At 41.0% G+C, this 13,416-nt stretch overlaps 1 protein-coding gene across 1 annotated transcript; it reads right to left on the bottom strand.

The window, feature by feature from the left end:
* Window positions 1–1,682: 1,682 nt before the first annotated feature.
* Window positions 1,683–9,276, bottom strand: LOC146073468 (olfactory receptor 10AG1-like). The gene is made up of 5 exons (XM_083180649.1): window positions 9,199–9,276; window positions 6,529–6,654; window positions 4,653–5,554; window positions 3,298–3,353; window positions 1,683–2,185 (listed from the first exon to the last, which is right to left on the bottom strand). Exons 1-5 carry the CDS (start codon window positions 9,274–9,276, stop codon window positions 1,683–1,685), a joined length of 1,665 nt encoding a protein of 554 aa, XP_083036775.1.
* Window positions 9,277–13,416: the final 4,140 nt, after the last annotated feature.

Here is a 13,416-nt window from a genome sequence, read left to right as displayed (position 1 = left end):
TTAATACATTAATACTACATAATGTCAAATAATATACTTAATTTCATATTATAAAAAAATACTGTATTTTTATGTGGACAGAATAATCCTTCTATTTTAAAATCAAGTGATTATACTAAGTTTTTAATTGGCACAAGGGGGAGGGGTGATTCACACTTGCTTGCTAGACTGCATATATTTGCAGCTTATACTACTTTCAGACCGCAAATGCCGTGTCGCACACGGGATTAGGACACAGGTCCCATCCCCAGAGCAACACGGCAATGCGGTCTGAAAGTTCAGACACCGACGCGGTATATTGCCGAGTCAGTGACGTCACAGGGGGCGGAGCTGGGTGGCGGCGCGTCATCGGGAGCTTTGGAGGAGTCAGTACTTGGAGCTGACAGTGCTGCCTCCTCCATACTGTGAACGGGACACGGGTCACTCGACCCAGGCACCCGTTCACACTACACTTGACATGGGTCATAGCCGTGTTCAACCCTGGTCATTACCAGGGTTGAACACCCGTGTTGCTCGACCCGTGGTGGCCTTTTCAGACCGCACCTTGACCCGTGTTGGGGCCGCAAGAACACGGCAATAACCCGGGTCTAGAGTGCGGTCTGAAAGCGGTATGAGTGAGCAGATAAACCATGCCCCACCAAACGCTCTCCACCATCCCCCCTGCCACCAAAATCCGCTCAATAGCATGTGAGCAGATGCATTCACATAGACATCCAGTACAGCATCCAGTAAGGGGAGTGACCATATTTCAATGGTCACTCCCCTTTGCTAATAAAAGTCAGTCTGCCCTCTGATGGCTGAATTCCGGGAGAGCGCTGAGGTCATGTGATGTCAGCTGCCTGCCTCAAGCAGACATCTATAAGCATGCCTTCGCAGGAGCATATCCAACGTTTCTATGGGCCGCCCACCTTTTTTGTGGACACACCCATGAAATACTGGGTGGTCCCCTGAGCCTGTTCACTGCCTGCCCTCTGCCGTCCTTCCTGGAGGGAACGCTCCGGCGAGTGTGAAAATCGTCGAAGGAATCCGCTTAGGGGGTTTGCACATTCACTTATTCTCATAGGCGTAAACTTCGCTGATCCTGGATGGGGCTGAATTTGGTGTGAATTTGCCACTAGGTTTCTATTCCTGTGTATGTAATATTACATGGGTAAGTGATATAAATAAGTTGAAGAGAAAGTTGGGGTGTTCCTCAGGAGTAATACCAAACACGGCATGTATAGTGAATGAGCAATTTTGAGAGATCAATGTTTTTTGTTTATTTTTAGGTAACCGTAATGATAAAATAATTTGTTGTATATGTGCGGTAACTGTGTACTTATTGATTTATATAATTGGCAAATACAACTAATAAAAGAAAACATGCTCTATTTACAGTATGTCTGAATTTATAAAGCTGTTCTGCTTTTATTACATTCTTGCCTGCAACGATTACATTATTCCCATAGGGCTAAAAAAGATTGGAAGCTTCCTGGTCCAAAAATGTCATTTGGAGCATTAAAGACGCATGTCATTACATTGGCCAAGTTCTGGGAAAAAATAGTACTTTATAATGTTTAACTTTCAGCATCTATTTCCCAGCCTCTAAAATCAGCTCCCGTTACTTCCTAGCCAATCTCTGCCTAATGCCATATATGGGATATATGATTTTAAAAAATGTATAACAGTGATGTCTAGCAATGTCAAGGTGAGGATCGTCTAATTTTTGACACTGGCATATTCCTAATATACCCTTCAAATGCTTTATGTATGTCCTTATTTCTGAAGCTGTATATGATAGGGTTAATCATCGGTGTAATGGCAGTGTACACCAGAGCCAGGAGTTTACTTATAATTTGTGACTTAGCATTGTTTGGAACGGAGAAGATGCTTGTTAGGGAAACATAAAATATACAGACAACAACCAGATGGGAGCTGCAGGTGGAGAAGGACTTATGTCTTCCAGCAATGGATGGCATTCTTAGGATGGTGAAGACAATGTAGACATAGGAAACAATGATGATTAAGAATGGGATGACAGCTAATGGAATAGAAAGAAGGTTAGGTACAAGTTCAGCCACATAGGTGTCTGAGCAGGAAAGTTCAATCAATGGAGTCAAATCACAGAAGAAATGGTCAATCACGTATGGTCCACAGAACCATAAATTACACAGTGCAATAGCTTCATTTACTAGCACAGCATAACCTATAACCCAGCACATTATGATTAATTTAAATCATTGGTCGCAGACCAGTCGAATGCAGGACTGAGTGGTCAGGAAGCACCGAGTGCTCCAGACCACTTGGGCATTTCTCCGTGCAAAAGCAGGGATATGGGCAGGCAGCTGACATCCGGCTATGTCATATGTCCGCCCCCCACACGTGCTTTACGGCCGCATTACCATACGTACGCCCAACGTTTTCATGGGAACGCCCATGAAACTCTGGGCGTACACATATGGTAATGAGCCAAAACAGCCCTTCACGCCCCTCTCCTCCCCCTGTTCGGAGTGTAGAAAATTCATGCAGTATTTGGACGTGCCTGCCGTTCGCACATGCGCAGATATGCCTCTGCACATGCGCAAACACCAAACATCGGCGGACCGACCGCACGCGGACAGAACCGCACCAACCAGAATAAGGCCCATAATGTCCCTCCAAAAGAAGCTCATGAATTAGCTTGAGAAAGAGAGGTTATTGCCTACTGCTGAACGGGGTGTTATTAGGCTGGAAATTGCTAAGAGTTCCTTGTCGGTCCGTATTCAGGAAAATTATTATAAAGCATACTATTGGTGGTATGTGGTACCCTCTAGACTAAATATTATCTACCCTACCTGATCTGATAGCTGTTGGAGACAGTGTGGCCAGAGAGGAACCATGAGGCATGTTTGGTGGTCCTGCCCAATAATACATCAATATTGGTAAAAAAATCATAAACTAATCCTAGATGTTACTGAGGTAGTGGTCCTCAGCTTCTACTCTCTGCTCTCCCTCCCTATCCCAGGTGCCTCGTGCCCATTACAAAAACAAATTAAACATATTTTGAATAAAGCTAAATGCCAAATTGCCACAAACTGGAAATTGACAACAACTACTACCTTAGCTGCTACTGTCAATGCCATCTGGTTTACCTATAAAATAGAACGAATTACTACTGCCCTTCATGAGATGTTAAAACATGAACTTCTCAGACTTTACACTTTCATGCAGAACCACCATTGATAACTATCTAGTTCATTAACTCTCTATTATTGAAAATGTTATTGCATGTTATCTTGACTGACCTACTGACACTCTCCTGTTACCCCTTCTCCTTACCCCTTACCCTTTTCCTTTTCCTTTCCACTTCACCCTTAATTTTTTGTTGTTGTTTGCTTCCGGGTTAATGTAGATGTAAATGTGTGGATAGAGCAAAATGACTATTGCCTAAAAGGTGATTAATATTAATGATGTCTCCTCCCCATGTTCTTTTTGCATTGTACCTTGCTTTTACTTTATTTATGTTATTTGTATTTATGTTTATAAAACAATAAAAATAATATTAAAAAAAAAATTATAATACATAGGGCCTTATTTTGGTTCATTCTTTCTGACAAAATCCTTCTTAGATGGGCAAAACCATGTGCACTGCAGGTGGGGCAGATGTAACATGTGCAGAGAGAATTAGATTTGGGTGGGGTTTTACTTCAAAGTGAGATCTATATTGCAGTGTAAAAATAAAGCAGTCAGTATTTTCCCTGCACAGAAACAAAATTACTCACCCAAATCTAATTCTCTCTGCACATGTTACATCTGCCCCCCTGCAGTGCACATGGTTTTCTCCATCTAAGAAGGATTTTGTCCGAAAGAATGAACCAAAATAAGGCCCATAGTGTGAAATAATATACAGTACATATTTTTTTATTATCAAAAATAATATATTTTAATGTGGATTGAATAATCTCTCTATTATAAAATCAGATTTTTACACTGAGTTTTTATTGGCACTCGGTTTCTATTTCTGTGTGTATAATAATAGTTGGGCCAGTGATATAAATAAGTCATAGAGAACAATGGGGCATTCCTCAGGTGTAATACCAAACACATTCCGTGTTTGGTATTACACCTGAGTACATGATCTTTTTCGAGAAAAGTTTTTTTTTCTTCATAGTTTAGGTTAGAAATAATGATAAAAATATCTGTTGTAAATGTGCTGTAATTGTATACTTATTGATTTACATCATTGGCAAAATTTATTTAAAAAAAACTGCTCTATTTACAGTATGTCCTACTTTATAAAGCTGTTTTGTATGTGACTTTCTAACTCTTCTTCCATTACATCCTGGCCTCCAACTCTTATACTACACATCACATTCCGGTTGGTCTAAAAAATATAAATTCTTCCTGGTCTAAAAATACCATGAGATTTCAAATTAAATTTGTATTCGTAGCATTAAAGATGCATGTCGTTACATTGGCTGCGTATCAGAAAAAAACAGGACTTTATAACATCAAATTTTGAGCATGTTTTTCTCGGGCTCTTAAATCAGCTCCCGTTACATCGTGGCCAATCTCTGCCTTCTGCCATATATAGGATTTCTGCTGTTTTCAATGATTTTTAAAAATGTATAACAGTGATGTCTAGCAATGTCCAGGACTATCTAGTTTTTGACACTGGCATATTCCGGACATACCCTTCAAATACTTTATGTATGTCCTTATTTCTGAAGCTGTATATGATAGGGTTAATCATTGGTGTAACCACAGTGTATAGAAGAGATAGGAATTTATTTATACTTTGTAACTTTGATTTTTTTGGAACTGTGTAGATGCTTGTTAGGGAAACATAAAATATGGAGACAACGGCCAGATGGGAGCTGCAGGTGGAGAAGGCCTTATGTCTGCCAGCAATGGATGGCATTCTAAGGATGGTGTAAACAATGTAGACATAGGAAACAATGATGATTAAGAATGGGATGACAGCTAATGGAATCGAAAGCAGGTGAGGTACAAGTTCAGCCACATAGGTGTCTGAACAGGAAAGTTCAATCAAGGGAGTAAAATCACAGAAGAAATGGTCAATCACGTGTGGTCCACAGAACCATAACTGAAACAGAGTGATAGCTTCATTTACGAGCAAAACATAACCTATAACCCAGCACATTATGATTAACTTAAAGCAAAACATGGGGTTCATTATAGCAGCATAACGCAGCGGGTTACATATGGCCAAATAACGGTCATAGGACATCACTGTCAGAAGAAGACACTCTGAACATTCTGTTGAACAAAAAAACAAAAATTGGGTGAAACAGCCCATAAGAGGAATGAGGCCACCTTCATTGAGTATAATAGACAACATATTGGGAACAATATTTGTGGTCAGTAATATGTCACACACAGAGAGTTGGGTAAGGAAGATGTACATAGGAGAATGGAGAGTCTTACACTGAGACACCAGGATAATTATCATGATGTTACCCCATATTGTCAACAAGTAATTAAGGAAGAAGAGACTGAAGATTATAACCTTAAGGTGATGAAGACTTGGAAATCCTAACAGAAGAATTTGTTTGATTACAGTCATATTTCTCACCTAAAAAATAGCGAGAGCATTGAGTGGTGCATATATGGTTCTGTACAGGTTTCATTAAAGTCTAAAAAGAAAATAGGAAAACTACAGTACAACTAGAGAAAAAAGCAAAACACTTAACCATGGGGTTTCGGAAATTTATTAACTTTACAATTATTACCCGGATCGGTCTAAATGTTGTATCTCAGACACCCATTGATGTAGCAAATACATTTTTTGTTATTTATATCTCTTCCTGTCTTTTTGAAGCTAACAATCTAAATTCCTCAACATTCAAGTACACAAACATACTAGGATATATTTTACTTAACACCCAATTAATCTTCCATATTATTTTTGGAGTGTATGAAAAAACCAAGGAATGACCAAGGAAAGATTGCAAGCTTCACACACAGGCCCTTATTCTAGTTCACTTGCAAAGGCAAAGTCCTTCTCAAATGGACAATACCATGTGCACTGCAGGTGGGGCAGATGTAACATGTGCAGATATAATTAGATTTGGGTGGGGTTTTACTTCAAAGCGAGATCTTCATGCAGTGTAAAAATCAAGCAGTCAGTATTTTCCCTGCACAGAAAGAAAATAACTCACCCAAATCTATTTCTCTCTGCACATGTTACACCCCCCCCCCCGCAGTGCACACGGTTTTGTCCATTTGAAAAGGAATTTGCCTTTGCAAGTGAACCAGAATAAGGACCACATTGTGAACCAATCAGGTATTGAAACCATGGCTCTGGTTCGTCAAAACAGCAATGCTAACCACTGTGATATAATTGTGTCCTAGTTGAAAAAACTTTTTCTTTTTTATAAAGATGATGCAAGCATGAAATTACCAGAATGTTAAACGTTGGACTAAAGAGACATATTAGAACAACACTGCCTTTTCTATGTTTTATTACAGTATGTCCACAGTAACAATTGAATATGTTATTGATGATTATGTTGGAAAAAGAGACACATTAAACTTAATGACACTTACCTTGAAAGAGTTTTGCCTGAAAACATTGTTTTCTGTTATATTTATGTCCTCATAAAGGGTCTGTATTAAATAACCCATGTCTGCAACATATACAGAAGACTTTTTTCTCCACTGTAGCAACTGCGCCTAGAGCAGCAATGAAGATTACAAACCACAATGAGGGATAGTTCGGTCCCTCTACACAAATGATACAAAACACAAAAATGTGGTGTGATCCTCTTAGCGCTCACAGTTTTTGATACATTAAAAAAAGGGGAAGATAAAAAAAGTAAAAATAGGAAGACAGTAGTTACGTGTTCATATGTCTCATACGTTCCAGGTGTGGAATGTGTACCATCCGCAATTCAAGGATGATTCGTACATAAAAAGAAAAAAAGGCACATATAGCGTAATTTGCTTTTCAAAAGTTCACAATGGGTCAGAATTTCCCAAACGGACACAAGTGAGGTTCTCCTCTGTGTGAAGTTGTTATTCTTTATGGGTTCACCTCCTGTGTCAGTAGTAATGGATAGTGCTTACAATAAGCTTACATTCAAACAGGTGGTATAAAACACATCAAGGTATCTTTCAAATTCTCACTTGTATGCTTACATAATCCTCGTAGTGGATCCTCATGTAACGGTTTCTTTTTCAATAAGATCACATCCAGGCAGAAAAAAATTTTAAAAATTTTTTTGGGGAATTTATTTGAAATAAAATAATAAAAGGAGGGACTTGTTCGATGACAATTACAATTCAAATAGTCTCCTCCAGCATCATAAATCACCAACGCGTTTCAACAGTATCTGTCTTTGTCAAGGTGTAATGTCTATCTGCCTGGAGCTTCTACTTATACCTGAGGGCTATAGGACCACCCTTATGGGAGGTGTGGTTACACATTAACCAAAGTGGGCTGAAATTGCTTGATGGAGGCTAGTAAAAATGTATATACTGCCACATATAGGACAAACGATATGATGACAACAGCAGTGTCCAAAATATAAGCATATAATATGCCAGAAAAGGTCTAAAAAAAGTTAATTAGTGGCGTGCGTTCCACGCGGGTGGAACGCACTTCACTTCCACCGGAAGTGTGTACTGCGGTATTACATACTGATGTGAGTGTTACATGGGCTGATTTACCGCCCTCCTAGTAGAAGGAGACCGTTATCGATTAGGTCCATTTTTAGGGAGAGGTGTGATGAGTAACACGGTGTGTTTGCCGTGGCATTTAGGGTTAGCGCTATAACGGAGGTATGTCGCGCTCCCGTCCACTTCCGGTTTCGGAGCGCAGCATACCTAGCCCTATGAAAACTGTGCACAGTAAAGAAGGTTCCTACTGAACAAAGGGGACTGAATGGAACGCAAATGCGTTTCAACTGAAAGGAAGTGCCCCGTTTGGAAGCATATAGATGTCACCTGTAGTGATATTACAGCATACATAATAAATCCTGCATATCTACAGTATTTAAATAGACATATGTATAATTAATTCATGAAATGCCCTGTTTGGAAGCATATCAACATAATTTGCAGCAATCTACCCGGCATACATGGCAAATCCTGCATACATGCATTATTTAAAGCGACACATACACAATTAATTCATGAAATGAAATAGGTATTTAAAATAAATACATAAATAAATAAAGTAGGGATGGAATATAGGAAGAACTTCTATACATATCTCCGAATAGTATAATTTTTTATAATTTTTTATAACTGATGTTAGGCTCTACAGGGGATTTTATTCTATAGAAATCCACATCTAGGGGGGTATATTTCTTTATGTATAATTTTATTGTATATTTTTTATTATTTGTTCCTATAACTGATGTCAGACTTCACAAGGGATTTCTTTTTCTCTGGAGGGTTTTCATAGGAACCATTTTAGTTCGAACTCCAGATTCAATCCACCTGGTTGGAGTGTACCGAAATTAAAAATGGTTCTCATCTCATTTTTAGCTAGTAATTCTTCTAGATTATTTTTCCTCCAATTGTTCTTAACCAGTTCAATTCCGCAAAAAAAGGATAGATGTTTGGGGTCACATCCATGAGTTGATTTAAAGTAGGCCGAAACACTATGAGAATCTAGACCCTTCTTGATGTTCCTCAGGTGTTCTGACATCCTATCCTTGAGTTTTCTGCTAGTTCGGCCTATGTACTGTAAATTACATGTACATTGAAGGAGATAGATCACACTTTTACTGTGGCATGTTATGAACTGGTTGATGGAGTGTTTTTTACCCCATTTGGTGGAAGTGACTTCTGTGACTTTCCGTTCGGAACTCTTGCAATTCCTACACATCATGCAGGAACCACAGCGATGGAAACCTTTGGTATAAATGGTACCCGGTATTCTCTTCTCTTGGTAATTGCTTACACTTGAGACGACATTGTCTTTGATGGTTTTGGCTTTTCTGTATACGAACTTCGGTCTTTCTTTTAGTGAATATAATTGTGTCCTAGTTGAAAATTTTTTTTCTTTTTTATAAAGATGATGCAAGCGTGAAATTACCAGAATGTTAAACGTTGGAATAAAGAGACATATTAGAACAACACTGCTTTTTCTATGTTTTATTACAGTATGTCCACAGTAACAATTGAATATGTTATTGATGATTATATGTTATTGATGATTATTGATGATTATGTTGGAAAAAGAGACACATTAAACTTAATGACACTTACCTTGAAAGAGTTTTGCCTGAAAACATTGTTTTCTGTTATATTTATGTCCTCATAAAGGGTCTGTATTAAATAACCCATGTCTGCAGCATATGGAGATTCATGGGGATGATACGGTATCTTGTATTAAGAATGGTTGTCAGTGTTTTAGTTTTACCTGAATTGACGACGATACTGTAGGTCCACCCCGATGGCACGGAAGGCTATGAGTGAACTTCTGTATTGTTTATATAGACCTCAAATGGAAATTCCAAGGACATGTGTATTCTTTACTAATTGACCTCTTGAGTATTCCTTCTTAATTAGTCAGTAGAGATTGAACTCTATGAACTTTGTACAGTAATAGTTTGTTAATGAAAACTTTAAATACTTTCTTGTGATTATGGATAGTTTGTGAAAATAACTTATTGGTTAGTAATTTAATGTAAATAATGTATTATAATGTAACAATGACGATGATGATGATGATGATAATTCTGAACCGATTTTACAACCTCTGTTCCTAAATGACCATGACTGACCATTTGTGCAGATAGGGCTGGTGCCGACAGGGTCTGTGATAGGTAGTTTGGTGCCCTCCTCTAACCTATAGCCAACTGAGATGTCTATTTTCAAGCACAGGATTATAGTATAAGCATCCATCCTTGAGACAGCATTAGTCCAGAGGTTCTCAAACACACACATCAAGGCACCCCATCGGTCAGTATAGTATATCCATGGCTGAGCACAGATATACGGCACTATTAAAGTCACCTTTGGCCAAGCATAGATACATTTAAAACCTTGACCATTGGGAAGCCTTGACGACCCCATTTAAGAATTTCTGCTTAGCCATTGATGATTTCAAACCAATGAATAACCCACCAATGGCCAAACTTTTCCCACCCCAATGAATGCCTTAACTTATGATAGGAGTGTGACAGTCTAAGGGGCAATCAGCCACAAAGTCTGTTAAGGGGCGCTGCTGTGCTCAATCATACAAATACCAGCATAACCATATAAATTTATATTTTATTTTTAAAACATGAACCATGTAGCATGGTTTTGTCCAGTAAAGAATTAATTTGCTTTTGTAATACATGCTGTACCTTACTGTTGTCCAGCATATCATACATACTTTATAGCCATGTCTTTCTTTCCATGTAACGTCTGTTATATAGGGAGGAGCGGCACTCAGGAAGATAGACAAATGCACCAGTTCCCTCTGTACATAAGTCATGTATTGGAGGGCGGCAGTGGCACTTAGAGACTGCTTTCAATTCAAAAGTTGTTTATAAAACTGTGTGCATGGTCCAACATTTAGAGGCATGCAGTGGCCTAGTGCCGCTACCACCTTCTGATATATAGATATATATATATATATATATATATATATATATATATATATATATATATATATATATATATATATAATATATACACTTAACATCGGCACTCACCTTTCCTAGTTTTGGGGTGCCCTATGGCTTGTGACCACATTGTTTAAACAGACATTGTAGGGGCTCTGCACACACTAGATTAACTGATAATAAATAGTGGAGATTTGGTTCATGAATTGATCAATGCAGGCATGCTATCTGGTTAACCATTTCCCTAAAAGATTAGTGACAGGTGTGTTGGTAGCTGCTCACCTATAAAAGCATGTGTGCTGTGAGCTTCAGACGAGATAGCATGCCTGGAATCAAACATTGATGTGATAGCTATGTGTATTGCAGCCATTTTCAGCGATAGTGTTAGGACCTGCAGTAAAGTGGGGTCCCGTGAAGGGGGCTGCAGGCTTAAATGCATTGATCAATTCCTGAACCAAATCTCCACTATTTATTTTCAGTTAATCTAGTGTGTGCAGAGCCCCTACAATGTCTATATATATATATATATATATATATATATATATATATATATATATATATATTATAAGGGCACGGTAGTGCCCTTATATTAAGGCTGAATCCAACGAACGGATTTTTCCCATAGGGAACTTTTCGGATGGGGGCATGGTGTTTGAGGGACTGCACCTCAAAAGTGACTAGGCGTACTGAGCTGAAATTTGGCATGTACGCGTAGAATCGTCAACCGGTGCTGCATGCCAAATTTCAGGGTGAAATATTAAAAAATGACCAATTGGGAGCGATCTAAACTTCCAACTGCCAGTTTTTTTCTGACACTCGCGAAATGACAACTTGTCACCCATGTTAGTCTATGAGGGTTTTTTTGGGAAGGCATAACTCAGGGTAGAGGAACAATTGAGACTTGGGGTTTGTTTTATTAAGTAGATATTGTCCCAGTGGAGTGCCTTTTGGGGTTAAGATTTTTCAGATAGGTACAGTTTTTTTTTTATTTAGTGAAACGTCCCCCATTATAGAGATAGGGATTATCAACTTGTTGCGCATGCGCCGTGGCCACCAGCAGGGGGAGTACTGAGAGTGAGAGAGGCTTCACTGGGTGTACAAATATGGCCGACGGAGATGTGAGGGCTCTGCAGGGCAGGGGCGGATTGGCCTGCCGGGAAACCGGGTATTTTCCCGGTGGGCCGGCTTAGTTAAGCTAGTGTGCGGCCGCTCACCCTCCCTGGCTGGGCTGCGGACCGCATGAACCGCCATCTACGCGGTCAGCAGCCGCGGCACTATGCCCATAATAAAGATGGCCGCTGCCAGCCCCGGCTTGATCAAACTTAAAATGGCCGCGGGAGGGCTGCTGCGCATGTGCGGCCACAAGCAGCTCCTCCCGCGGTACTTTATATTTTGTGGCAGTAGCGCTGGGCTGGCCTGGTTCAACTAGCCTTGAGGCCGGAAGATGAGCAGCTCCCCTCTGCGCTGCTTTAAACTTTAAGCGTCCCAGATGGATTCATGATATTGTGGGAGAGGACGGAGGAGCACTGTGCAGCAGCTAATAGCTGAGAACGCTGCAGTGCTTCCTCCCAGACTGAGCCCGCCCCCGGAGGAGAGAGGTGACTTGCCTGCCTGCTGCTGTGGACGTCGTCTACCTGTGGAACGTGTGCTGCACTGATGTCAGCTGAGATTCTGCTGTCTGCCCTGCTGAGACCACGGTGAGGACAGGTTTTAGTGTGGGGGAGGGGGTTAGTGTATGATGTGGGTTGTAGGCTGTCAGTGCATGGGGAGATGTTACATGTGAGAGGTTTAAGGGGGAAGGGGGTGCTGTAAGGACGTTATTAGTGTCAGGGGGAGGAGAGGAGGATGCGGTGTCTGTCTGAAGGAGTTCTCATTAGGGGGATATTTAGTGTCCAAGCTAACTTTGTTTTGCAGGGTGCTACGCTGCCCGTTTTTTTTTTACTTGAAAATCTGCACTGCTTTCTAAATTGATTTTACTGTGTGCCCTTCCGCTCCCCCCCCCCCCACCCCCCAACAGGGTAGCCCTTCCAGCCATCCGTGTCCCGTCCCCCACCTTTATTTTCTATTAAATACAGTCCTTGGCTTGTACAGGCTGTCCTTGTTCATGTAGTGGCAGGTATAGAGGGGTCAGTAGTGTAGTGGCGGGTATAGAGGGGTCAGTAATGTAGTGGCGGGTATAGAGGGGTCAGTAGTGTAGTGGTGGGTATAGAGGGGTCAGTAATGTGGTGGCGGGTATAGAGGGGTCAGTAGTGTGGTGGTGGGTATAGAGGGGTCAGTAATATGGCGGGTATAGAGGGCTCAGTAATGTGCGGCGGGTATAGAGGGGTCAGTAATGTAGTGGCGGGTATAGAGGGCTCAGTAATGTGGTGGTGGGTATAGAGGGGTCAGTAATGTGGTGGCGGGTATAGAGGGGTCAGTAGTGTGGTGGTGGGTATAGAGGGGTCAGTAATATGGCGGGTATAGAGGGCTCAGTAATGTGCGGCGGGTATAGAGGGGTCAGTAGTGTAGTGGTGGGTATAGGGGGGTCAGTAATATAGTGGTTGGTATAAGGGTATCAGTAGTATAGTGGTGGGTATAGGGGGGTCAGTAATATAGTGGTGGGTAAAGAGGGGTCAGTAGTATAGTGGTGTGTATAGAGGGGTCAGTAGTATAGTGGTGGGTATAGGGGTGTCAGTAGTATAGTGGTGGGTATAGAGGCAGGGCCGCCGACAAGGGGGTGCTGGGGTTACAGCTGTCCCAGGCCACTCACAGTGCAGGGCCCGGACAGCTCATCGCGTCTACCATCCATCCCCACTCCCAAGTCTCCTCCGGCAGGTGCGGACGCCCCCCTGAAACCTGCGCGGCCGCCAGCAGCTAGAGCGCCAGACTGATG

This window comes from Crinia signifera, chromosome 4 (assembly GCF_055691185.1).
Source record: "Crinia signifera chromosome 4, ASM5569118v1, whole genome shotgun sequence".
Classification (NCBI taxonomy): domain Eukaryota; kingdom Metazoa; phylum Chordata; class Amphibia; order Anura; family Myobatrachidae; genus Crinia; species Crinia signifera.
Note: the sequence above shows the minus strand (reverse complement) of the source record. Positions and strands in the feature narration are given on the sequence as shown.

Bases quoted from the DNA above. Each gene is read 5' to 3' on its own strand.
- LOC146073468 (XM_083180649.1), bottom strand. From the start codon at position 9,276: ATGGGTTATTTAATACAGACCCTTTATGAGGACATAAATATAACAGAA. The intron at 5,555-6,528 runs GTAAGTGTCATT...GCTATTTTTTAG, and splicing joins TCAGGCAAAACTCTTTCAAG to GTGAGAAATATGACTGTAAT. The intron at 2,186-3,297 runs GTAAGGAGAAGG...GCTGGGTTATAG, and splicing joins GAAAAGGAAAAGGGTAAGGG to GTTATGCTGTGCTAGTAAAT.